The 23,793-nt window shown below is 40.6% G+C and overlaps 2 protein-coding genes across 4 annotated transcripts in view; one reads left to right on the top strand and one right to left on the bottom strand.

The window, feature by feature from the left end:
* Positions 1-7,727, bottom strand: part of LOC121633366 — a 49,118-nt gene extending 41,391 nt beyond the window's left edge. For 2 of the 3 annotated variants that reach the window (XM_041975288.1, XM_041975289.1), the window contains exons 1-6: positions 7,514-7,725; positions 7,219-7,305; positions 6,904-7,024; positions 6,714-6,816; positions 1,086-1,199; positions 888-1,004 (exon numbers count right to left, since the gene is read on the bottom strand). In XM_041975288.1, the coding sequence (XP_041831222.1) occupies positions 888-1,004; positions 1,086-1,199; positions 6,714-6,816; positions 6,904-7,024; positions 7,219-7,305; positions 7,514-7,634 (663 nt within the window). In that variant the 5' untranslated portion in view covers positions 7,635-7,725. Of the gene's footprint in view, positions 1-887; positions 1,005-1,085; positions 1,200-6,713; positions 6,817-6,903; positions 7,025-7,218; positions 7,306-7,513 lie in introns of all 3 variants that reach the window. The other variant, XM_041975290.1, reaches the window with a different exon arrangement.
* A 10,192-nt stretch (positions 7,728-17,919) lies between these two features.
* On the top strand, positions 17,920-22,804 carry LOC121633904 (regulator of microtubule dynamics protein 3-like). Its single transcript, XM_041976226.1, has 3 exons — positions 17,920-18,308; positions 20,265-20,367; positions 22,738-22,804. Exons 1-2 carry the CDS (start codon positions 17,943-17,945, stop codon positions 20,307-20,309), a joined length of 411 nt encoding a protein of 136 aa, XP_041832160.1. The 5' UTR covers positions 17,920-17,942; the 3' UTR covers positions 20,310-20,367; positions 22,738-22,804.
* Positions 22,805-23,793: the final 989 nt, after the last annotated feature.

Raw genomic sequence — 23,793 nt, 5'->3', positions numbered from 1 at the left:
AATTAATAAATGATAAAAGGAAATGATTACAAGTATGATTATTATGTATACACATTATAATCATACTTGTAAGCAGGCTGGTAATTTGAGACATACGTCTGGGGCAACTTTCATTCCTTAAAGATAAAATAGGTTGTTTACGATTCCGGCCTGCTCCAGTCTCAGACTTATGTTTTCGCCTCTTCAGGGTCCGAGGGAGAGATGGCTCCACTCGGTCTACACAGACCGGCGTAAAACCGTTTCTGTGTTGGACCTGTTGGAGTTCTCGGCTGACTCGCTCCCCAACTATTGTCTCATTAATCTTCTGTTAAATTTTATTATACTTTTACCCATCCAGACTCTTGGTCATTTTTCTACAACAATTTTACACAATGCCACCGTTTTGGAAACAGATTTAATTCATGTACTATACCCTTATCTAATTTTATACGACTTTCAACTCAAAATGTCATTTGTACTCATTTGAAACCCACAGCCTGGATGTGGGTCTAGTGGAGCTTGTGTAGCTGCTTCCTAAATAGGTCTCCTATAGAAAGAGTTAATGAATGCGGTGACGACCTAGCTGAACATGACTGAATGTATAATCTAATGAAAAGAGCTCCTTTCACTTGGTAATGAGGTCACCTGATTACACCAGGCATTTGCACAAGTTTCACCAAGGTAACAAACAATAGACTCCTGTCGCTTGGACAGATTTAATGAAAAGATTCACAAATGAACAATTGTTGAATTCACAATATTCCCTGATTACAAAGCAGTCATATTTACAGAGAATAAACTTTGGTCATTCTATATAATTCTGTATCTTAGGTAAAGAGTAAATATATATCTGTGTGCTACTCATTTCATTGGTGTAGTCAAGATTAAATACTTGGACACACAATTACCTTAATGAAGCCAACCCAGCTCTGGTGACAGTACCTAAAGTATCCACCAAGTGACAGCGGCAGCTGACTTCTGTCTATGTAGTTGAAAAGTTCTGGGACTTCTTTCAGAAGGATTTTCTGCAAAAGTAATTTATTAGTGTTATTGGTTTAAGTGAAAAATAAAACATCCTTTCGTTCGGCATTTTTCATCCGACTTACCCTGAAGGAGGCAGTGTAGGATTTTGATGGAGCCAGAAGTTTCACCAGCTGCTTCATGGCATCCTTCTTTTTGGGCAGAATTATGTAAACACTGTGGAGAGTCTGCCTGTGCAGCTGAAAAACAGGTGACCAGAAGAATTTACAGCAGTTTGGTTAAAAATAAAAATCTAAATTTAAGGCGTGCCCGTCATGCGTGGTGGGGCAAAGGGGACCATCTACAGTGGTGGTTCCCCTCTCAGTTTTAATTTCGCTTAAGCCTGGTACACAATGATTTTGGGGCTGTTTTTGTTCCAACCTCAGACTGCAAACGCCCGATCATCATGAGATTTCCCTGTCCAATTATCATTTGCTCTGTGGTGGTGTGTTACAAGCTGATTTGTCCCGATAATCTGCTCCTAAACGGGTCGTCGACAATCGGGAATACTGAACATGCTCAATGCTACATTTGGCATTTGGGTGGGTGTGGTGGTGGTTTGGTGAGGACGGATTTGGGTCTCATTATCCTCTGGTCCACCAGGGGTGTCTCCCTGGGAGGTTTAAGTGTGATGTGGGTGTGTGAGAGCAAGTGTTTGTGGATTCAATGTGGAGCTTGTGAGACACTATGGGGTGGATAGAAGGGGGTACGGGGTGGGTGAAGGAGCGAGGGTGAGGATGGGTGGCTAAGGGGAGGATGGGAGAGTGGACGATGGTACCCTGGTTTCCTGGGTGAGCAGCTGGAACATTGGGGTGGGTGCTAGCCAACGCCGGGTGGTTGTCAGGGGGGCCTGGTCCTCCTGGGCATGGTGCGGGCCCTCTGCCTTGGGCCCTTTGCTCTGGCCACTCTGGATGGTCGGTGCCTAGCGGGTTCAGCAGCTGCTGATCTTGGCCCACCATGGCCTGTGCCACGTGACCGTAGGGGGCTCTGACTGTGGTCTTCCTCTGTCCCCATGTGGGTGGTTCTGGGGTAGACTTCGTGGTGGTGTGATGTGGGTTTGTGTCTGCCTCTGGCCTCCATGGAGGCGTGGTCACATGTGTACGATCACACTCATCACTGATCCCTCCTCATTCTTCATCCTCTGCATGCAGACACAGTCACCAAGTTGTGCAGTGGGTTTATACACTAAGAGATGCTTTTGTTTCGTTTTATTTTTGTTTGTCCTGTCCTTTGTCTTTTTTTATTATTTGTTGTTGTCTTGGTTATATTATTCCATAATTCAAAATAAATAAGATAAAAAAAAAAATAAAATTAGCCTCTCAGATGTTCAAGCTCAAGCATTCCCAACAATTCCTCCACCCACCTTTTGTGCCTCCCACTCTTATCACTCTTCTCACATTTCTACCTTTGAACTTAAAACAATTTAAAAAAAAAAAAAAAATCTCTTCTCAAATTACAAATTCTGAAGAGACAAAACTCCAAAAGAAAATTTCCCAATATTTTCCTGCTTACTGCTTTTCAGTTGGACAGGATGAGCATCCCAAGTCAGTCCGTTTATCATCCATCTTCCAAAATCTAAATTTAAAGTTGGCTCCTTACTTTTAAAATAACGATTAATGAATATGGAAAATTAAAACACATCAACACTGTCCATCTACAAAACAGATTACCTCCAATCATCAGGCTCCTAAGAAAAAAAAACCCTCTAAACTACAATTCGTCTTCAACAAGTTAACTTTGTCTTCAACAAGTTATACTGATACTTTCTAGACAAATTAAATCATTTTCTGTTGGAGAACCAGAAGAAATCCAAAACAGATTAAGTCCATACAGTGTGGGACTTCTGAGGGTCTTTTCCCCCTTATCCCAGTAGTTTGCATTTATAGAATAAAAATCTATAAACAAGCCTGTGTGCAGGCAGACATCAGGCCCACAACCCCGACCACAGACGCTCTGAAACAATTCCTGAATGCAGAAATTTAAACACCCTCTCATAATCATGCTCATTTAATGCAGTTTAACTGAAGCTTTTCCATTAAACAACCAAATCATGTGACCCCCACCACCCCCTTCTCTCACACAGGAATTCCACTATGGACGTGACGAAGGGAGCACAGCACTTTACAGATCCACTCAGACCGACTCAGACCACAGCTCCCTCAAAAAGGTGGGGGGGGACTGTTGCATAAGTTTATGCTCCAAGACAAAAAACCTCTGGTCAAGAGGCTGATCACAAGATGGAGACGTCACTGTGTGTGTGTGAACAAGACATACTCTGGTCATGCCCGTGTATAATTCTAACAGAGGTAACTGCTGAAAGCCGCTTTCAGTCCCTTTGGAGTCCCTTCCAGTTTCTAAAGGGGAACAACATGAATGCTGCAGAACAAGGAGCTTTCAGAATAGTCTTTTTAAAAAGATGACATAACGAAACATAGCTCACAAAATAGTTTAGTTTACTTGTCTTGTAATTGCCAACAATCCCATGCACGGCCTTGTTTAACCATCAGCCAAACTACAGAGGCTGGAAGTAAAATATAAATACTTAAAGCTGCAAAGTGCATCCAATATACAGCAGTTATGTTCCTGTATGTAGACAAATGGCTTGATCAAACCTACTGAAATGCAGGTTCAGATCATTCACCCAGTTCAGGTCTCCTCAGCCTGTGAGTGGGCATTTTGAAGCCTGAGATAGTTTTCAGGCTTCTCCACACCCCACTGATGTTCTGCTGTTGTAGCTGCTCCTCCATCATTCTATTGTAGCCTAGTACTGTACAGCTCCTTCTGTACTGTGCGCCTCCTCGTTCCCTGATCTGAAAGCTCTCTTCTTCATCAGGAGAGCTTTAATATCAGGGATAATCCACAGCTTGTTAGTGAGACACTGCAGCACCCTGGAGGGAACAGTGTTCTCAAAACATAGGTTAATGTAAAAGGGTTTTTAGATTAGATTTAGATAGATAAGAAACTTAGTCGTTTTGAGGCGTGCTTGAGCCTGGTAGAAATTCTCCCGCGTGTGGCAGGTTCTGGTCTTTGCAGTGACCTGGTTGCATTTGGATGATTACTGATCACCATTCATGCCTGAAATTTTGCTCTCGCATTACTAACCTGCATGCTGAGACAGTCACTGTCGTCCAGTGGGTTTAACTCACCAATAACTACAGTTCATGTTTCTTCTTATGTTTTTTCCAGCTTGTCTTTTTATAGGTGCTCCCACGACCATCAGCTTTGTTTTCTCAGAGATGTTTTCTGTGTCCTTTCAGGTGTAGCAGTTTTTCTAGCTTTTCCTGTTCAGAATGAACAGCTCATGCCAGGACTTTCCATCCGGTGTATTATTCTTTTTTTTCCTTCTCTTCATTATCTTTCTCTTCCATTCCCCCATCCCCCATCAGGTCTATGCAAATTCAGCAACAGACATATTTTTAAAATGAACAACAATGATCAAGAAGGGCCTTACATCCACAAAGCTCCTCTTAGCTAAGCAGATTTGTTCAGTACAACACAGAAGCCAGAGCATCATTCTGCTTCCACCATGCTGGATAGTAAAAAAGTTAATGAGAAGGGAGGAAAAAACATTACTGGCTACTCCCAGAAATATTTTCATTGCAAATTAGGGTTCACCTGGTTAATTCTATTAATTATATTCTATCCAGGAGGTTTACAATCCAGCTAAAAATGTATTTATTCAGAGATTCATACAGTAAATCCACGATGATCCATGATAACACCATTTATCACATCCTCATCAAAAAAGATCACCATCACTACTGTGTTGCTAAGAGACCTCAATTTTGACCCAGAAATGATGATGCCACTTCCTGTCAATCTTTCCACCAATCAGAGCTTAAAGATACAGAATTTCTGCAGTTTTGATGAGTCTCCTATCGACTGTAAATCCAGCATCCATCCTACCTGTGGGGTGAGCTCTCTCCAGCCAGTAAAAGACAGGCTTCTCTCTCTTCCTCTATTCTTTGTGTTTACATCTGTTTGCTAGTGTGATGCTTTTTTTTTTTTTTTTAATATATATATTATACTTTATTCATCCGAGCTGGGAAATTCCTTCTCAGCATTTTAACCACCCTAGTTAAACCAGGAGCAGTAAGCTGCCAGACCAGATTCCAGCGCCGTGCGTACAGTGAAACTCAGCTGGAACGTCATGCGGCATCCCGCATGAAAAAGTTGTATTGTGTGGTTTTCTCAGCCTCGGGACGCTGCTAGGTAGCGACAGCTCTAGAAACGCAGAAAACAGTGGTACAGAACAGGCGGACTAAAAATGGCTTGGGGTTTGTAGAGTTCATCAGATCCGGGAGTTTACAGATATACACCCGGGAGGTGTGACATGACAGTCATGTGAACAGAACCTTGCAGAAAAACCACACATGAATACAAAAAACACTCCTGATATTACATAAAGCAGTGATCAGTGAGTGTGCAAATGCTCAATAGCTGGCTAACCGCTGGAAAACTGGAAAATTAAAAAACAAAAATGTAACCACAGTACAGCCATAATTATCAGGGTCTTCAGATTCACACTGAAACCAACTGGAGGCAACACATGATGCTGAAGCCTGACAGGAAAACCAAGATGGCATATGCCTTAGCTCCAAAAGATGACTTGCTCTACAGAAGCAGTAATTTCTGTAGAAAAAAAAAACATCCCTCACAATGGGAAAAAAGAAAAAACTGACAATGCGTCTGAGCCATTAATCCTGCCTTACATCCACAGTCCTGCCAGACAGAAGCTCAGCACAAACACACGAGTAAACTTTTGGTTTGTGGTACCCGAACGGGAGCCTGCGAGGTCATTAAACATCTTTAAGTATGCTATGATCTAGGGCAGTGATTCCCAACCCTGGTCCACAAGGACTGCTTTCCTGCAGGTCTTAGATGTGTCCCTGCTTCCACACACCTGATTCAAATTCGTGACTCAGACACATGGAGAGCTAGTCAGAGAACCATTTAATTTGAATCAGGTGTGTTGCAGCAAGGAGACGTCTAAGACCTGCAGGATAGTGGTCCTTGAGGACCAGGGTTGGGAATCACTGATGTAGAGGATAAGATGGGGGGGAAAAAAAAAAAAAAAAAAAAAAAAAAAAAACACATGAGATTTGTGTTTAAGTTATTTAACCCTAATTCCAAAAAAGTAGTAGCGCTGTGTAAAAATGGAAATAAAGCGTAGAATGCCATGACGTAAAAATCTCAACCTACATTTTATTCCCAGCAGAACAAACACCTCAGATGTTGAAATTGGGACATTTTACCCATTCATGGAAAATATAATCGTGTGTGTTCCAGGCCTGGTGCTACACACAGTAAACATCCCCCCAGAAATACTTTAGAGATGTGCTGCTGCCATCAAATAAAAAAATGCTAATATTTACCATGAAATGTTTGTGTTGACTCGTGGAATTCTGGTTTCACATACATGTTTTACAGCTATGCTGATATTCAAACTAGTGATGGTGGGAAACATTTATAGCTCAAGTTTCAGGTGGTATCACTTTTTCAAAGAACTCTGCAAAAATCAAGCACATTTTTGTAAAAACAGGGAGCTTTTTTTTTTTTTTTATATATAAGCACAATGAGGATGCATGCTCTCTGGGTTTAGTCCAACATCATCCGGGATCAGGCCATGAACAACAACAGTACATCCACTGGTTATGCTACAGAGCACCCTCAGCATGTGACCCAGACTAGTTTCAGACGTCATCACTACATACCTCCAGTAGAAGCAGAGTCTCAGCAATGAAGCCGGTCGTAGGGATGGAGGTGTGCCTCAAATCTGCTACAACTGACACTAAACTGGGCTTTTCCTGTCTCTTACTATGGAGAAAAGAAGTCAAACCATCAGTCTGTCTTGTATTCTTTGTCAGACTTAAATGTGCACACATCAAGTTGATCTGCACGTACTTGTGAAGACACTGAAAGTAATTTATGAAGTCCACAACTTCTGCTTTGCTGAGTTCTGAAAGTTTGGCTTGACCATCCACTGGGAAGATGACCAAAGGGCACCCATGCTGATCAAACACACCTGTGCACAGAATTTAACACGTGAAGTCAGAAGTTTTTGGGACTTCGCTGTTAAAAAGAAAAGGTTAACATTTTAACAAATGACGGTATTTAAAGTGTTTAATGAATAATAGTCTGCATGAAGCAGCTCAAAATAAATGTTGCCACGTTACGTAAATGCAAACAGAAAAGGCAGAAAGGCAGGACTGATGCTACCTGGGAATGTTACAGCTCCGGAACTGAGCACATGATCCGCGGGCAGCGGTGGGGAGGGGAGGAACTCCTGCACCGGCTCCTGGATGCCTGAAAAGTTGGGAAGGAAATTAGTTTTCATTAAAACACACACGCGCGCACGCGTCTGGTGATGTGGCCACTGGAAAAAAAGGACAAAGTCTTCAGTGGTTTTTAAAAGTTGCGCAACATAAGAAGGAGCACGACATTTTGTCTGGTGGAAATGGGCTCGCGGACTGCCGCCACGGTACTTATGGTCTGGTTCCACTTGTCTCCCCACCTGTTGCGTGGCGGCTCATCCTGAATATCTCCTCCCGCGGTTCATTTCCACAAGGTTTTGTCTGGAGCATGAAATCGAGCTTTCCCCGCACTGAGCAGCCCTGCTGAGGAGATAAAGACATCACCAGGTGGATCTCATCTCATTACTCCGCCATCTTTCACTCACTCTCCGGCTCACAACCATCCGCACTGCCGCTGACGCACGTTCGGCTCGTTTTAAATGAAAAAAGGGCGGAGAAAACGCGAGAGGGCGGCCCGAGAGGTTGGAGCACGACCCGGTACAAGTGTTGTGTCGAAAAAAGCACCCCTGCCTAGAAACGCACCCCCCGTCAAGGAGCGCAGTAACAGCATATCCCCTTACCAAAAGCCTGAACTAACCTGCTGATAAAAAGAACAAATATATATATTACACAGAGAAAAAAGGCCAAACAATGATGCTTAAGTGGTTTGTATGTGGTCACACAGAAATAATAAGACTAACAGGGTCAGATTTGCTGGGAGGGGGTGCAAATTCTTCCCAGTAAATCTGACCCTGTTGGTTCTGGTCCTATTATTTCTGTGTGACCATATACAGACCATTTAAGCATCTTTTTTGTGTAATAATAATAATAATAATAATATATTTCTTTTTATCAGCAGGTAAGTTAATTTACCTTTAATAGCACTCTATTATTTTCTAAAATAGTAAATACTATTTTACTAAAATAGTAAATAAGGAAAACATCGGTAAGGTTTTTTTTCTGAATTAACGATCTTACTTATTAAATTTTTGTTTTCTGAATTAACTATTTTACAAATTTGTAAGATCCCATTAATTCAGATAAACCAAATTTATTTATTTATATAAATCACCTAGATCAAGACAATTCAGGAAAAAAGAAACAGATTTATTTATTTAGCACAATTACCTCTGTAATTTAAAAAAAGACATGGTCCATTGTTTATATATATATATATATATATATGTATATATAATTTTTTAAACCCGTCCATAAAGTAGAAAAGAATATAAATATTTTATTAATCCCCAAAAGGGGAAGTTCGTCCTTGTAGATTTTTTGACTAATTGAGTTAATCCACAGGCCAATGAAACAGTTGACAACATATGTTTTTAGAACAATTCAGAGATAATCAATCCATATTCAAATCAACATGTTTCACAGCCTAATGTACTGTTGCAATCTAACATCACAGATGGTTTATAAATAGAAACTATTTGCACCAGGTGGTCTGAAACAGCAACCAATCAACATTGGTTTTACGTATGGTTATTATAATTTAAACCAAAGTACTTCAGTTTCATATTTAATTAGATTATTCCTAACTTAACTGTTAACAGGCAACTCCATCACCAAATTAGTCTCTTAAACTAACTCATTAGTCCATTTAAGTCATCATTTTTAAAAGCTGAGTCAAGATGTGTTTCTGAAATTGCTAATATATGCAAGTTATTACTAAGCAGAATATTTTAAATGTCTTCTAATTTGTTCCTGATGCCGTAAATATTCATATGCATTTCCTCAGACCTTTTCTTGGCAGTGTAAAGCCCTGTCCATCTGACATATGATAGTAATATAGTTTCTGATCATGTGATGGTGCATTCTCTTACAAATGTGCAACTGTTTCAGTTTTACAACTGAGGCATCCGAGAACAACTCTGTACGCAGTAAATCTGTCCGTTAGTCCCAGTATTATGATCTTTTCAGCGTATGCTCTGACCATGATCATCAATAGCTGTTGTGAATTTGGGGTCTGGACGTGGTTTGCAGTTACACACACACACACACACACACACACACGCACGCACTTCAATTTTAATATTGCATTTAAACATTCATAATGGATAGCCAGCAAGCACCCATCTTTATTTATTTATTTTTTTTACAGATTCGAACTTTTTGATTACATACGATTTTTCCCAGATGAAATTAATGTTTAATTATTATATACAATAATATATTTTTTTAAACATATCAAGGATGACTATTGAAACTGCAGGATGAATACATCTGGCCAAAGACTACATCTTTGGTACGTTCTTCTAAAGATAGTTAAGTCTCTCTGCAACCATGTATTTAATCTAGATTTACACTCAGTCATTTTTGTATGTTTAAATTTCACTAATTTTCCATCTTTAGTCACAAGTATTCCAGGTATTTCACTGATGATTTGGTAGGAATGTTATGGGCGACACTGAAAGAACAGTCGTGTATATCTTATAGTTCAAATTTGTTGTGGTTAAACGTGAGACCTGATGCTTTGGATACTTCCGGTGAGGAGTTGAGATATGATCGTAGTCGGTCATTTTCCTGCGGTTGGGTGCCTCTTGCTGCTTTTTTATTTTGTAGGTGCAACCGGAAGAAATGTTCGCACTGGCTAAGCTAACTGTGTTGTAGCTGCAGTTCATGTTTTAATACCATCTTTCTAACTGCCAGATAAATGGACATTTTCCTTGGATGTAAACAGTCTATTCGCATTAACTAGTCTTAGAAATGGTAACAGATGAGGTTTTAAAGATAAACTTAGCGCTTGCGTGGAGTTTTTATTTTTAATATGAACGTTTTATTTGTGTAATGCTAATGGCATAATATGTTCGCTATGCACGTGCCAAGCCTGTTCGCTCAAGCAAGCTATTTTATGCTAGGTGGCTGAAAAATGTCACTGTTATTTTAGACTAATAACATCCAGTAGTGTTTGGAGACGTCGTTGTAAGGCTAAGTGCTAAATTACGGAAGCGTGGAGCTGTCACCCAAATAAAGAAATCGGACCTTATCACGTTATAACGTGATATGTTTATTGTAAAAACGTAAAACGAAACGTATCACGTTATAACGTGATACTTTATTGTAATAACGTGAAACGTATCACGTTATAACGTGATACTTTATTGTAATAACGTGAAACGTATCACGTTATAACGTGATACTTTATTGTAAAAACGTGAAACGTATCACGTTATAACGTGATACTTTATTGTAAAAACGTTAAACATATCACGTTATAACGTGATACTTTATTGTAAAAACGTGAAACGTATCACGTTATAACGTGATACTTTATTGTAAAAACGTTAAACATATCACGTTATAACGTGATACTTTATTGTAAAAACGTGAAACGTATCACGTTATAACGTGATACTTTATTGTAATAACGTGAAATGTATCACGTTATAACGTGATACTTTATTGTAAAAACGTTAAACGTATCACGTTATAACGTGATACTTTATTGTAAAAACGTTAAACGTATCACGTTATAACGTGATACTTTATTGTAAAAACGTGAAACGTATCACGTTATTACGTGATACTTTATTGTAAAAACGTTAAACGTATCACGTTATAACGTGATACTTTATTGTAAAAACGTGAAACGTATCACGTTATTACGTGATACTTTATTGTAAAAACGTGAAACGTATCACGTTATTACGGGATACTTTATTGTAAAAACGTGAAACGTATCACGTTATAACGTGATACTTTATTGTAAAAACGTTAAACGTATCACGTTATAACGTGATACTTTATTGTAAAAACGTGAAACGTATCACGTTATAACGTGATACTTTATTGTAATAACGTGAAACCTATCACGTTATAACGTGATAAGTTTATTATAAGAACATAGCCTGTACTGTATGCAGATGTTGTTACGACCTATATTGGAGCAAAATACATTTTATGGAAAATATACTCATCAAGCAGAAACTTTTCAGTTCTTTTTGACAATGATTAATTGTTCTACTCTGGTTTATTGTTGTACAGAAATGTGGGACAGTTATGAGAAACACGTAGGTCACCTGCCTGCGCACAGTGAGACGGTGCGTGCCTGTGTGTCTGAATTGCCACAGAGCAGGCATCCCCAACCTGGGACCTCTTGAGCCAGTGTCCTGCAGGTTTTCAGTATGTCCATACTGCAGCACACCTGACTCAAATAATGGGTCGTTAAGAGGCTGGTGCAGACTTGGTTTATTATTGTACACAAGACCGTTATAAGCAACACGGTGCGTCACCTGCCTGCACGCAGTGAGACGGTGCGTGCATGTGTCTGAGTGGCAATAGAGTGTGTGCGCTGCTTTCAGTTAATAATATGTTGTCTCCTGACAATAAAAATGAAAATTATAAAGGCTTTATGCACCGCTGGGACTGGGAGAAATACGTTGCCGACACAAAGACGTGGTCCTGTCTACTTAAAGGGTGCAACGTCAACAAGTGTCCTCCAAGCTTCATCAAATCTCTCCAATGAAGTAAAACTTAATCCCATGTAGTAAATTAGGAATTTCTCTGGAAATAATAAACCATACTGAAAACCTGCAGGACACTGGCTCAAGAGGTCCCAGGTTGGGGATGCCTGCTCTGTGGCAATTCAGACACACACACACACACACACACCGTCTCACTGTGCGCAGGCAGGTGACCTACGTGTAACTGTCCCACATTTCTGTACAACAATAAATCAGAGTAGAACAATTAATCATTGTCAAAAAGAACTGAAAAGTTTCTGCTTGATGAGTATATTTTCCATAAAATGTATTTTGCTCCAATATAGGTCGTAACAACATCTGCATTCAGTACAGGCTGTGTTCTTATAATAAAGTTATCACTTTTAACGTGATACGTTTCACGTTTTTACAATAAACTTATCACGTTATAACGTGATACGTTTCACGTTATTACAATAAAGTATCACGTTATAACGTGATATGTTTATGGCAAGCCAAAGTGGTCAAAATTCGCCACTTTATTGGCGCGTTTGTAATATAACGGCGTTAAATAGCGTCGTTTTATGTGTCAAAAACGGCGTAAAATACGCTGTTTCTTAAAGCTTCGGTAAACGCCGAAAAATACGACGTTTTTTGGTGGTCATTAAACGGCGCTTTTTGGGGCGTTCAATGAACGCGCGTAAAAAGCGCCGTTTTGTCGCACTTTAACGCGCGTAAAAAGCGCCGTTTTGTCGCACTAAAACGCGCGTAAAAAGCGCCGTTTTGTTGTATTATAATTATCCCAGCCCCCTTTTTGTACAGCCAGTAAAATTGAACCGTGATCATCCAATCAGTAAAGAATAAGAGCAGACCCTCCAGTTCATCACTGATCTCTGCTGAAGGATTGTCTGCATTGATCCAGTAACCATGTGGTCTGCTTGTGTGCTTACATCTCCAGTCATATTCAAATGCACTGCCAGTATATAGATTCAGATATTGATCAAATCTGTTTTATCTTTTCTAAAGAAAAAAAAAAGAAAGAAAGAAAGAAAGAAAGAAAGAGAATTCTTTCTTCACAGATGTTGACATACATACATTATTGTCTGAAACCACACTGAGCACCAACCTATTGATTGCAATGAGACAGACTAAATTAATAACGTCTATATTTAATATTATAGATAGTAAAGTGTGTTTTCTACTATATTTACTATAGTATGTTGTACTTAAAGAAGAACAGCATAAAATATAAGATAAAACCTTATTAAGCCCACAACAGGTAAATTTGTGTGTTACTATAACTCAACTACAGATAAAAAAAAAGAGGGAGGAAAGCAGATTAAAAAAATAAAAAATACAAATATTAAATACAAATGCATAGAATAAAAACTATATACCACAGTAACTGGTGTTCTATGTACAAGCATCTATGTATATCCATACATACACCACCTGCTGGTGGTGTTAACAATACAGGGCTGATATTAGACTGGCTAGAGAAAATTCCTGTTCCTGCCTTTCATTCCAGGCGCAGTCATGGGTTGGAAATGTTGTGTGATCGTATAACTTTCTTGGTGACAGTGAGTCATGAACAGCAACAATTTTTGTGAAATGTACATAGTTAAATTGTTTAGACTTCTTTTTCAAAAATATAAATGTTTGTAACCCTGTTTATATTGTAAACAGTTTATTAAATGTTATCATGCCGTGCATTATATTTATCACCTTCTTTTTTTTATTTATTTATTTATTTATTTATTTATTTATTTATTTATTTTTTTGCTGTATATTGAATTCCAGATGGGGCTGTGAATTAATTTCACTACTAATGTTTTCTCCTAGCCGACAGAAGTTAAGTACGCACTCTGAAATATTTAGTAATACAAAAATAAGAAGTGTTTTTACTAATCACCATGGACACCATGTTGAAAACTGGACATGGAGTCAGTGACAAGTCTCCAGACTCAGTGACTCGATGAGTTTTTCGGCCACTATAAGACAGGAGCAGCAGCGACGACATCACACCAGTTCCAGCCACCCATCCTGCACCCTGCTCATGTGAGATGTACCTTCCAGAACATCTGCATGCAGAAGGCAGCTGGCCTAGATGAGTCCCAGGATGGTTCCTAGGAACTGTGTTTCAGTTAGCTGAGGATATTTAACGATATCTTGTACTGTTCTCACCTGTCTGAAGACCTGTCACTCTGGCATCCCTAAATGATTCCAGTTCAGAGGCTTTAAACATCACAAAATGTTTCATGAGACTGATGCAAAAAAAGACTAACAAAATTTTTTTATTGATCCCACAGTAGGGAAAACAACCTGTTAAAGCAGGTCACACGACAGTACAATGTGAAAAGAACATGAGGAAGAGTAAAGTCTGATCAAGGTGGCTTTTCAACCATCCTGGATCCTCATCAGTCTGCAGACAGGACAGGATGATACCATATCAGCACACTGCACTGCAAGATGTCCAAGCTAGTTACAACAAAACATCTGCCTGTGGATAAAGGTCTTTTTCACCAAATAGGCCACAGTCAGTCTGTCAGGATGGGACCCTTTCATTGCTCCACCCTGATCCTGACCACAGGAACCCTACAGGGTTGTGTGCTGAGTTACTTCCTTCTCTGGCTGTACATACATGACTGTACTCCGTCATGTTACACCAATTCCATCTGCAAATGATGTGACAACAATGGGGTTGATCTGTAAGAGCGATGAGTCTGACTACAGGGAGGAAGGACGAGGGCTGACAGTGTCATGCAAAGAAAATAACGTGACACACTATGTAAAAAAATCAAACAAAATAGAAACAAATAAGTCATTATTGCCTTTAATAAAAAAGAATAACACAACATTGTAATTCAACAGTGAGAATCTGGAGACGGTGATAAGCTTTAAAATCCTGAGCAGCCACATCACAGAGGACCTTCATGTTCTGTCAATACCAGCATGCTGGGAAAAAAGCATGAAGAATGGAAGATAAATCTTACTAAATCCAGTTGCTAAATGATACAGATCCATTAAGAAGAGGCTCCACACAATTTCTATACAGTTTTTACTCCAGAGACATAAGCATGGTGAAGACTGAAATCAAAAACTACTCAAGTCAACAGCAAGTTTCATGTGCTACATCTCATTATGCTGTTCTTTAGGCACAGCCTGTATGTGTATGGGTAGATATGTGTATATGTGTGTACATATATTTGTCCATACATACAGCTACTAATTGCACATGTCCATAACCCTTCCTCCTTAATGCATACTGTGTGTGCTTGTACATAGAACACCAGTTACTGTGGTATATAGTTTTTATTCTATGCATTTGTATTTAATATTTGTATTTTTTATTTTTTTAATCTGCTTTTCTCCCTCTTTTTTTTTTTCTGTAGTTGAGTTATAGTAACACAAATTTACCTGTTGTGGGCTTAATAAGGTTTTATCTTATATTTTATGCTGTTCTTCTTTAAGTACATTATACTATAGTAAATATAGTAGAAAATACACTTTACTATCTATAATATTAAATATAGACGTTATTAATTTAGTCTGTCTCATTGCAATCAATAGGTTGGTGCTCAGTGTGGTTTCAGACAATAATGTATGTATGTCAACATCTGTGAAGAAAGAATTCTCTTTCTTTCTTTCTTTCTTTCTTTTTTTTTCTTTTTCTTTAGAAAAGATAAAACAGATTTGATCAATATCTGAATCTATATCCTGGCAGTGCATTTGAATATGACTGGAGATGTAAGCACACAAGCAGACCACATGGTTACTGGATCAATGCAGACAATCCTTCAGCAGAGATCAGTGATGAACTGGAGGGTCTGCTCTTATTCTTTACTGATTGGATGATCACGGTTCAATTTTACTGGCTGTACAAAAAGGGGGCTGGGATAATTATAATACAACAAAACGGCGCTTTTTACGCGCGTTTTAGTTGCACAAAACGCCGTTTTTTACGCGCGTTAAAGTGCGACAAAACGGCGCTTTTTACGCGCGTTCATTGAACGCCCCAAAAAGCGCCGTTTAATGACCACCAAAAACGTCGTATTTTTCGGCGTTTACCGAAGCTTTAAGAAACAGCGTATTTTACGCCGTTTTTACCACAAAACGGCGTATTTAACGCCGTTATATTACAAACGCGCCAATAAAGTGGCGAATTTTGACCACTTTGGCTTGCCATAGTAATGAACATCCACCTCGGGAGGAACGGGTTAATCGGGCTCACCCTCGGAGCTACGGCGGACTTGGGTTTGGTTGCTTTCATAGTTTACAGGGAAATCAGTAAGATGAGATGTCAGGGGCAAGTGTCGGAGACCCAGCCAGCACCACGGCTGTTTGACGCGGGGGGAGAACCAGCGCTGATGCGGGAGCAGCTGGATGCGCAGGGTGGGTTAGCTTCATCCAGTTTGTACAGACGGAGCCTGTTTTAAGATGTACGCAGGCACGTGTGAATGGATAGATGCATGCTTCCAAAAGCAGAACAGATTTTAGGAAATGTATTTTCCTATTGCAAGGAAAGCCAGCCAGTGTACACTTTGGCACTTAAATAGATTTTAGTCTTTATTTCCCGAATATATTACAGATGAATCCAGTAGTAGTTACCTTCACAACGAGGTACAACTTGCCCCGTTGTAGCTCCACCTTTCTGTGGGAGAATGCAGTCATCAAATCCACCAAGAAAGCTTAGTTGCTCCTGTCGCAAAAGCACCATCTATACAAGCTATACCTCCTTGTTAAGGTCACTGTACTAAGTGTTGAGTTAATTACAAGAAAATGTTGGCACAGTCTTTTTCACATTATCCATTGGTTGATTATTAAAGATGCACTGTGTAACAAAATCAAAGGCCAATGACAGAAAAATGAAGGATATCTTTAAAACGGTTTCTATTAGTATCTAATAACTTTACTAAAATAGCTTGTGTTTTTATTCTCTCAGACTTAGCTATTTATATGTACTTAATGACTGTGGGTCCACAGACATGGCAGCTGCCATAGTTGTGCCACCATTTTTTACTGCATTGTGTCTCGAATGGATAAACAATTTTACCTCTGAGCTTTAAAACTGCAGTATCAACTTTGTTTGAAAGGTGCTATAGCACTGTTTGGGATAATTAACAAATTAAAAAGACCCTAGAAGAAGACAGTACACATGTACACAATGTTGAAGTAGTTACCTCTAGTACAGTTATTGCTGCACCTGAGACCACTGAATCCACTCACAGATTAAAAAAAATATCTGGATGTTTGGCCACTGAAGGCCACCATCCATTCTAGCCTCGTTTCCATTGAGCGGTTCAGTTCGGGCCGGTACTGTCCTGTGCATTATTGAATGGTCCAGTCATACCAATTCCTTGGTATTTGAAGTCATTGCTATGCCCATGTTCACCACTAGATGTCAGTAATTCTCCCACACTGTATCTTTAAGTTAAGGACTGGCTGTGTTAAGATGACCACACCCTGGAGTTGCAAGAAAGGAAAAATGTTGAACATGACTTCATTCACTGCAACCTGAGTTTGAAACAAAAGTAGAATAAGGGTGGTGAAAAGTTTAAGTCTTTTTTTATCCTCCTTCAGAGATGGAAGCCCAGCATCAGGCTTTAGCAGCAGTGGAGGCAGTTGTGCAGGTGATGTGAGCGGCGTCCATCCATTCTTTATTTAAATCTTTTATTTATCTTCTATTTAACCCTATAAAAAAATCATTTGGTTTAGAAATCTTTTTCAAAAATGACCTGAGCAAGAAAGGCATCACAAACACAAGTACACAATTTACCGTCTAACAAACAGAGATCAGCTTTTAAAACACAAGAAGTGAAACAAAGGTAGCAGCCAACATTGGGTGAATAAAACGCAGCGTGGGTGGAATAATACAAAAAGGTTTAAAAACAGTCACATTTACTGAGAGATTTTTCTTCTCAAACCCTTAAAATTGACTTAAACTTCCCCAGAGAGATCAATTTAGTTAATTTCAAAACAGTTTTAAACTTATTCGAAGTGGAAGGAGCAGCATATTTATAAGCTTTTTCCCCAAGTTCTCTTCTCAGTCTAGGGACCGCCATCTGTGGAGCAGAATGAGAGCGGAGGCTATATTGGTGCTTGGACATGTAGGTAGAAAGATATAAAGGAACTGGGCTGAGATTAATATAATTAATGGACGTTGTTATAGTTATCTTCCAGCTGTATTTGCATGTATTTGATGTTTTCGGCCACTGAAATTAAAATGCTATTAGATGCATCCCTAAAACAAACTATTTCTCTCAGATACTCGACAGCCTACGCAGAGTCGGACTACACGGATCGGGACACGGACAGAGAGGAGGGTGAGCCGGAGCCTGATCAAGAGTCTGAGGAAGAGGAGGACAGGAGCTGTGCCACAGTCCTTAACCTCCAACAAGAAGATTCCCAAGAGGAAGAGGTGGAAGTCGAGGAGGGGAAGGAAGACAAGACAGAGGGAAGGCTGCAGCTGATGACAGAAGTTCCTAGTGGGGAGCTGGCTCTTCTCCTGGCTCAAAGTGACATCCTTCACACTGGAGATGCCAGGTTGAAAGCAGGAGGCTTCCAACTGCTGATGGATAACAGGACTGAGGTGAGTAAGGGAATGCTCATTTGGTCTGGACCTAAGATTTAGCAGATTAGTGTTCGGCTGAGGCTATGTTCACCCTGCAGGTCTTACAGTAGGGCTACTGAACTTGCAGATTTTCTCAGTGATGCTCCCGGCTAATTCAGCATCATCTTCATCATTTTCATCTTCTGAGATCTCTTCAGCCAGTTAAAGCCAGTCTGATGTCGACTCTTGTCTTATCTCTGTCCCTTTTTGTCTTTCTTTTGTCCAGTGTAATTTATGATTTTATTACTGCCTTTTACTACTTTTAATGCTTTCTTTGCACAGGGCTTAAATGATAAAGGGAAAAAGGTAAAGGTAAATGTTGTCAAGTCCTGCAGAAATAATGCAACTCTACAAAATAATCAAGAGTACAGAATGTGTTTTCATTGCTCCATCACCTGCATGTGGGCCAATTAATCGGTTATCAGAATTTTTTTCTGCTAAATATTGGAAATGGCATCTGCTCAAAAATTCAGTTGGACTCTTGAAAAAAAAAGAAGTGGCTTTTTGTCCGTTCTTTACATTCAGTCCTGCTGCGTCCCACCTCCTCCAGCATAGCATTGTGATGTCTGTCAGAGGAAATGCTGTTCAGACTGAGGAGGTGGGCTTAGGTCTGGAGAACCTGGGTTTGAGTCTGGAGAACTATGCCACCAAAGGAGAACCAGTTTGGGCCCTTGAGCAAGACACTTAATCCCTCCCAGCTGTTCCCCGGATGCCGAAACATGGCAGCCCACTGCTCCCTAGTACATCTAGAGATGGATAAAATGCAGAGCTGAATTTCCCAACCGGGATTAATTAAGTAAAAATTATTACTGTTATTGTTTTAGTAGTTGTTTGTGATTTGTATCAATTACTTATTCCAGCCTTTTGTTGCTCCTGTTCCAACTATTCTGAGATATGTTGCTGCCATCAGATTCCAAATGAGCCATTTAACAAAGCGTCCAACTTTTTTTGGAATTGGGTTCATAAAATCTGTTTCTAAAGAGAAAAAAGGTTTGGATGTTCAGCAAAGTGCAGTCAAAAGCTAAATTCAGTGACTTTCTTATCTCAAAAACCTGTAGGTAGGTATAATCCATTAATAAATGCTCTGTTCCTGCTTTATTTTTTCAGGGCTGTAAGGGGGTTTCCTAGTTGACACTGTTAGAACGAGTCAGTACAAGATATGGACCACCATGCATTCATTGTAGTGAATTTCAAGTAATCCACCTAAATGTACATTTTTTGGTTAGTGGAAAGACACCATAGCATGGAGAGAACAGGTCCAAGTCCATGTCTGGACCAGGATCCTTTCTACTATAAGTCGGCCAGTTTATTGCCAAAGTGATTTTACTACACGAGATTTTTTAATTTCTTTTCAGTCCAACTTGCATGGATTCAGGTCAGAAAAAGGCAGCAGATTTCTGCATAATGTCTTGTGTTCTTGTGCATAATAATGGTAGTTTTCAGAAGTGTTTCTGATCCAGTGATGATAATATTATGTTTTAGACGTTTATTTATTTATTTAATCATTATTTTAATAGTATTTACCACATATTAGAAATTTTTAACATTTTTGCATCGTGAGAAATTCTTCTGCCTTTTCTTAAAAAATAAATAAATATATGTATATATATATATATGTGTGTGTGTGTGTGTGTGTGGTCTTTTTAGTCTTTTTTTATGCTACTTGTATTTCTTTAGATGTTTCAAAAAGTAGAGTGAGACTAACCACATCATTTTGGTCATTGAAGAAATTTTTGCTGTAGTTGAACACAGTTGTTCAAAGTTAAGACAACTGTTAAAACTTATATCACCATGATCTGTCGTGCTAGCTGTCGTGACCAGGCTAATGTGAGCTGTAGTAGGCGTTGCTCGACTCGTGTAATCAGAGTAACATGTAGTTTGGTAATGGAGCATTTTTAAAAATCTGACCCTGTGTTCCTGATTCTGGCCCTGTAGTACGGAGACAGCAGGGAGTTTCTATGGCGACTTGCTCGAGCCTAGAGTGATATGTACGAGTCAGCAAAGAACAAGCAAGAGAAAACAAGCTATGCACTAAAAGGTAAGACCTGCATGCGCAAACATGTTTGTACTATTCAAAAGATTTATTTCCTGTTTTGAATAAGACCTGATGCACATTTTGTAACGGGGACAGAAACAACTGATGAGAGCATCTGACTGATGAAAATGTTTTGACTCAAAACCGCTTGAGGAAATAAGAAAGACATAATTCAATCAGCCTCTCATCAGCTTGATCCAGTGGGTGTTGTTTTTAAAAATGGCAGTTACTACACATTACCATTTTTTTTCATGGTTGTTACTACACACTCCTCCCTGAGCTGCCACCTTAGTGTGGTGGATGAGTTTGCACGTCCTGACAATCCTAGTTGCTATGTTTTCGGGGGCTTTATGCCCCTGGTAGGGTCACCCATGGCATACAAGTGTCTAGGGGAGGAATCAGACAAAGCGCGGCCAGCGAGACCTGGAAGGGCGTGATTGGGAGCAATGGCCCCCCCTGATCTAAATCCGAGTGGTGTTTTGTTGCTGGACTTCTGTGCTTGTCATGGACTGTCCATAACGAACACCTTGTTCAGACATTAGAGTGTCCACATGTGCACTTGGCACCAGGACACTCCAGGCCGCAGTTCGATGATCGACTTTGTAGTCATATCGTCAGACTTGCGGCCACATGTCTTGGACACACGGGTGAAGAGAGGGGTGGAGCTGTCAATTGATCACCACCTGGTGGTGAGTTGGCTCAGATGGTGGGGGAGGATGCCGGTCAGGCCTGGCAGAACCAAGCGTGTTGTGAGGGTCTGCTGAGAATGTCTGGCAGAGTTCCCTGTCAGAAAGAGTTTCAACTCCCATCTCCAGCAGAGCTTCAACCATGTCCCGGGTGAGGCGGGGGACATTGAGTCCGAATGGGCTGTGTTCCGTGCCTCTATTGTCGAGGCAGCCCAGCCGCAGGTGTGGCCGTAAGGTCATCGGTGCCTTTCGTGAAGGTAACCCCCAAACTCGTTGGTGGACACCAGCAGTGAGGGATGCCGTCAAGCTGAAGAAGGAGTCCTATCGGGCCTTTGTGGCCTGTGGGACACCAGAGGCAGCTGATGCAGGCTAAGCGGGACGTGGCTTTGGCGGTCACTAAGGCAAAAACTCGGGCATGGGAGGAGTTTGGAGAGGCCATGGAGAATGACTTCTGAACGGCTTCGAGAAGATTCTGGTCCACCATCCGGTTGCTCAGGAGGAAAAAGCAGTTCTCCATCAACACTGTGTACAGTGGGGATGGGGATGCTGACCTCAACTCGGGACGTTGTGAGGCAGTGGAGGGAATACTTCAAAGACCTTTTTAATCCCACCAACACGTCTTCTGATGAAGAGGTTGCTGATGTGGTTAAAAAGCTCCTCAGTGCCAAGGCCCCAGGATGGATGAGGTCCGCCCAGAGTTCCTTAGGGCTCTGGATGCTGTAGAGCTGTCTTGGTTGACACGCCTCTGCAGCATCGCGTGGACATCGGGGACAGTTCCCCTGGACTGGCAGACTGGGGTGGTGGTCCCCCTCTTCAAAAAGGGGGACCGGAGGGTGTGCTCCAACTACAGGGGGATCACACTCCTCAGCCTCCCTGGTAAGGTCTATTTAGGGGTCCTGGAGGGGAGGCTTTCTCGGATAGTCAAACCTCGGACTGAGGAGGAGCATTGTGGTATTCGTCCTGGTCGTGGAACAGTGGAACAGCTCTACACTCTCTTCAGGGTCTTAGAGGGGAAGTTCACGTCTTGGTCATGAATGAGGGGAGGATGGAACGGGTGATCAACAGGTGGATCGGTGCGGCGTCTGCAGTGATGTGGTCGCTGCATTGGTCTGTCGTGGTGAAGAAGGAGCTGAGCCAAAAGGCAAAGCTCTTGATTTACCGGTCAATCTATGTTCCTACCCTCACCTATGGTCATGAGCTGTGGGTAGTGACCGAAAGAACGAGATCGCGAATACAAGCGTCCAAAATGAGTTTTCTCTGTATGGGGTGGAGGCCCCGGGGAAGACCCAGGACATGCTGGACGGACTACATCTCTTGGCTGGCCTGGGAACACCTCGGGATCCCTCCGGACGAGCTGATGAATGTGGCCCAAGGAGAGGGAAGTCTGGGTTTCCCTGCTTAGGCAGGTGCCCCAGCGACCCGACTCCATATAAGTTTCAGATTCCGCAAGAAGATCCAGAAAACTGGAAACTTGTAATCCCAAATTGACCAATCATAAGCAGACATCAAGTCTGGAAGAGGTGTCCGTCGGGTCTCCGCGGAGCTATGCAGCGGCTACGGTGGTGACAACACACGAGTATAAATCCACCTCAAGATTGCAGAGCCACAATCCTTCACTTTGCATGGAAAGGGTAACACAGGCATGAATCCTGCTTGTATTTTATTAAGCTGTGTGCTGCTGTTACAGGTCGGGAGGAGGCGGAGGTGGCCCTGAAGAAGAGTGGTCTGAATGCTGAGTGTCACAAATGGTAAGGCAAGGCAATTTTATTTGTAAAGCACATTTCATGTACAAGACAATTCAAAGTGCTTCACATAAAATACTAAAAGCATTATAGCGGGGTGCAGGAATCAATAACAAGTACATTAAAAACAAACTTTAACCACTTTAAAATGTGTACTTTTACAGTTAAAAAAAAAAACCAAAAAATCAAAAGACAAAGTCAATGTTGTGTTGGAATTGTTGGATGTAAAAGGTGTTGGGTTAGGAGGTGTTCTCAAAAGAGAAGACAATCCACAGTGTTCTCTTTGTTACACCAGTCTTACATAAATAAAGAATAGTGAATGATTTGCTACTATGATTTGACGTGCTGTATCATTGGATGAGGATCAGCAGGTAAACAATAAAGTCTGGTGTTATTTTTACACCCCTCAAAAGCACAAATCCGCCCCATTGCAGGAATATTTCATCAGAAACTGAAAGAATAGAAGTCTTAAACTAGCAAATCTACACCATATAAGTTCACATCCCTTCATATGCGTTGGTGGGTGTGGTTTTCTATGCCCGCAAGGCGAGGACCCGTCTATCTGCATCTGGAAGTAGGGGCTGTGGGGTTTTTAAAATTTTCTCCTGACATAGATAGTCGGGATAAACATAACCTGGTTTTACCCTGCAGAGGGCGTTATGAGACATTTTTTCCCACAAAATAAAAAAAAAATACAAATTTTATCAACAGTATATGTAGTTTTCATCACAATTAAGTAATTCTGTGATGTTAACAGCTCCAAAAACACATTGTTGGGTGCAATACCCCTTTTAATGTAAAGAGTAGTGCCTCTACTCCAACAGCAGCTTGTTTTACCATAATGAAATTCAGCTTCATTTTGGACAGTTGGTTTTATTCTGGACGGTGTAGAAATGGCACAAAGTTATCACTCGTGTCAAAAATAAGTTAATTGCTCCATGTTGATAAACAAAAGATAATGTAAAGAATCGTTTCCCATTTTTATCCCCTCTTAAGTGAAA

This window comes from Melanotaenia boesemani, chromosome 22 (genome assembly GCF_017639745.1).
Source record: "Melanotaenia boesemani isolate fMelBoe1 chromosome 22, fMelBoe1.pri, whole genome shotgun sequence".
Taxonomy (NCBI): Eukaryota; Metazoa; Chordata; class Actinopteri; order Atheriniformes; family Melanotaeniidae; genus Melanotaenia; species Melanotaenia boesemani.
Note: the sequence above shows the minus strand (reverse complement) of the source record. Positions and strands in the feature narration are given on the sequence as shown.

Excerpts from the sequence above, each read along its gene's own strand:
- LOC121633904 (XM_041976226.1), top strand. The coding sequence starts at position 17,943 with ATGCTATTAGATGCATCCCTAAAACAAACTATTTCTCTCAGATACTCG. Across the intron at positions 18,309-20,264 it reads TGATGGATAACAGGACTGAG|TACGGAGACAGCAGGGAGTT; the intron begins GTGAGTAAGGGA and ends CTGGCCCTGTAG.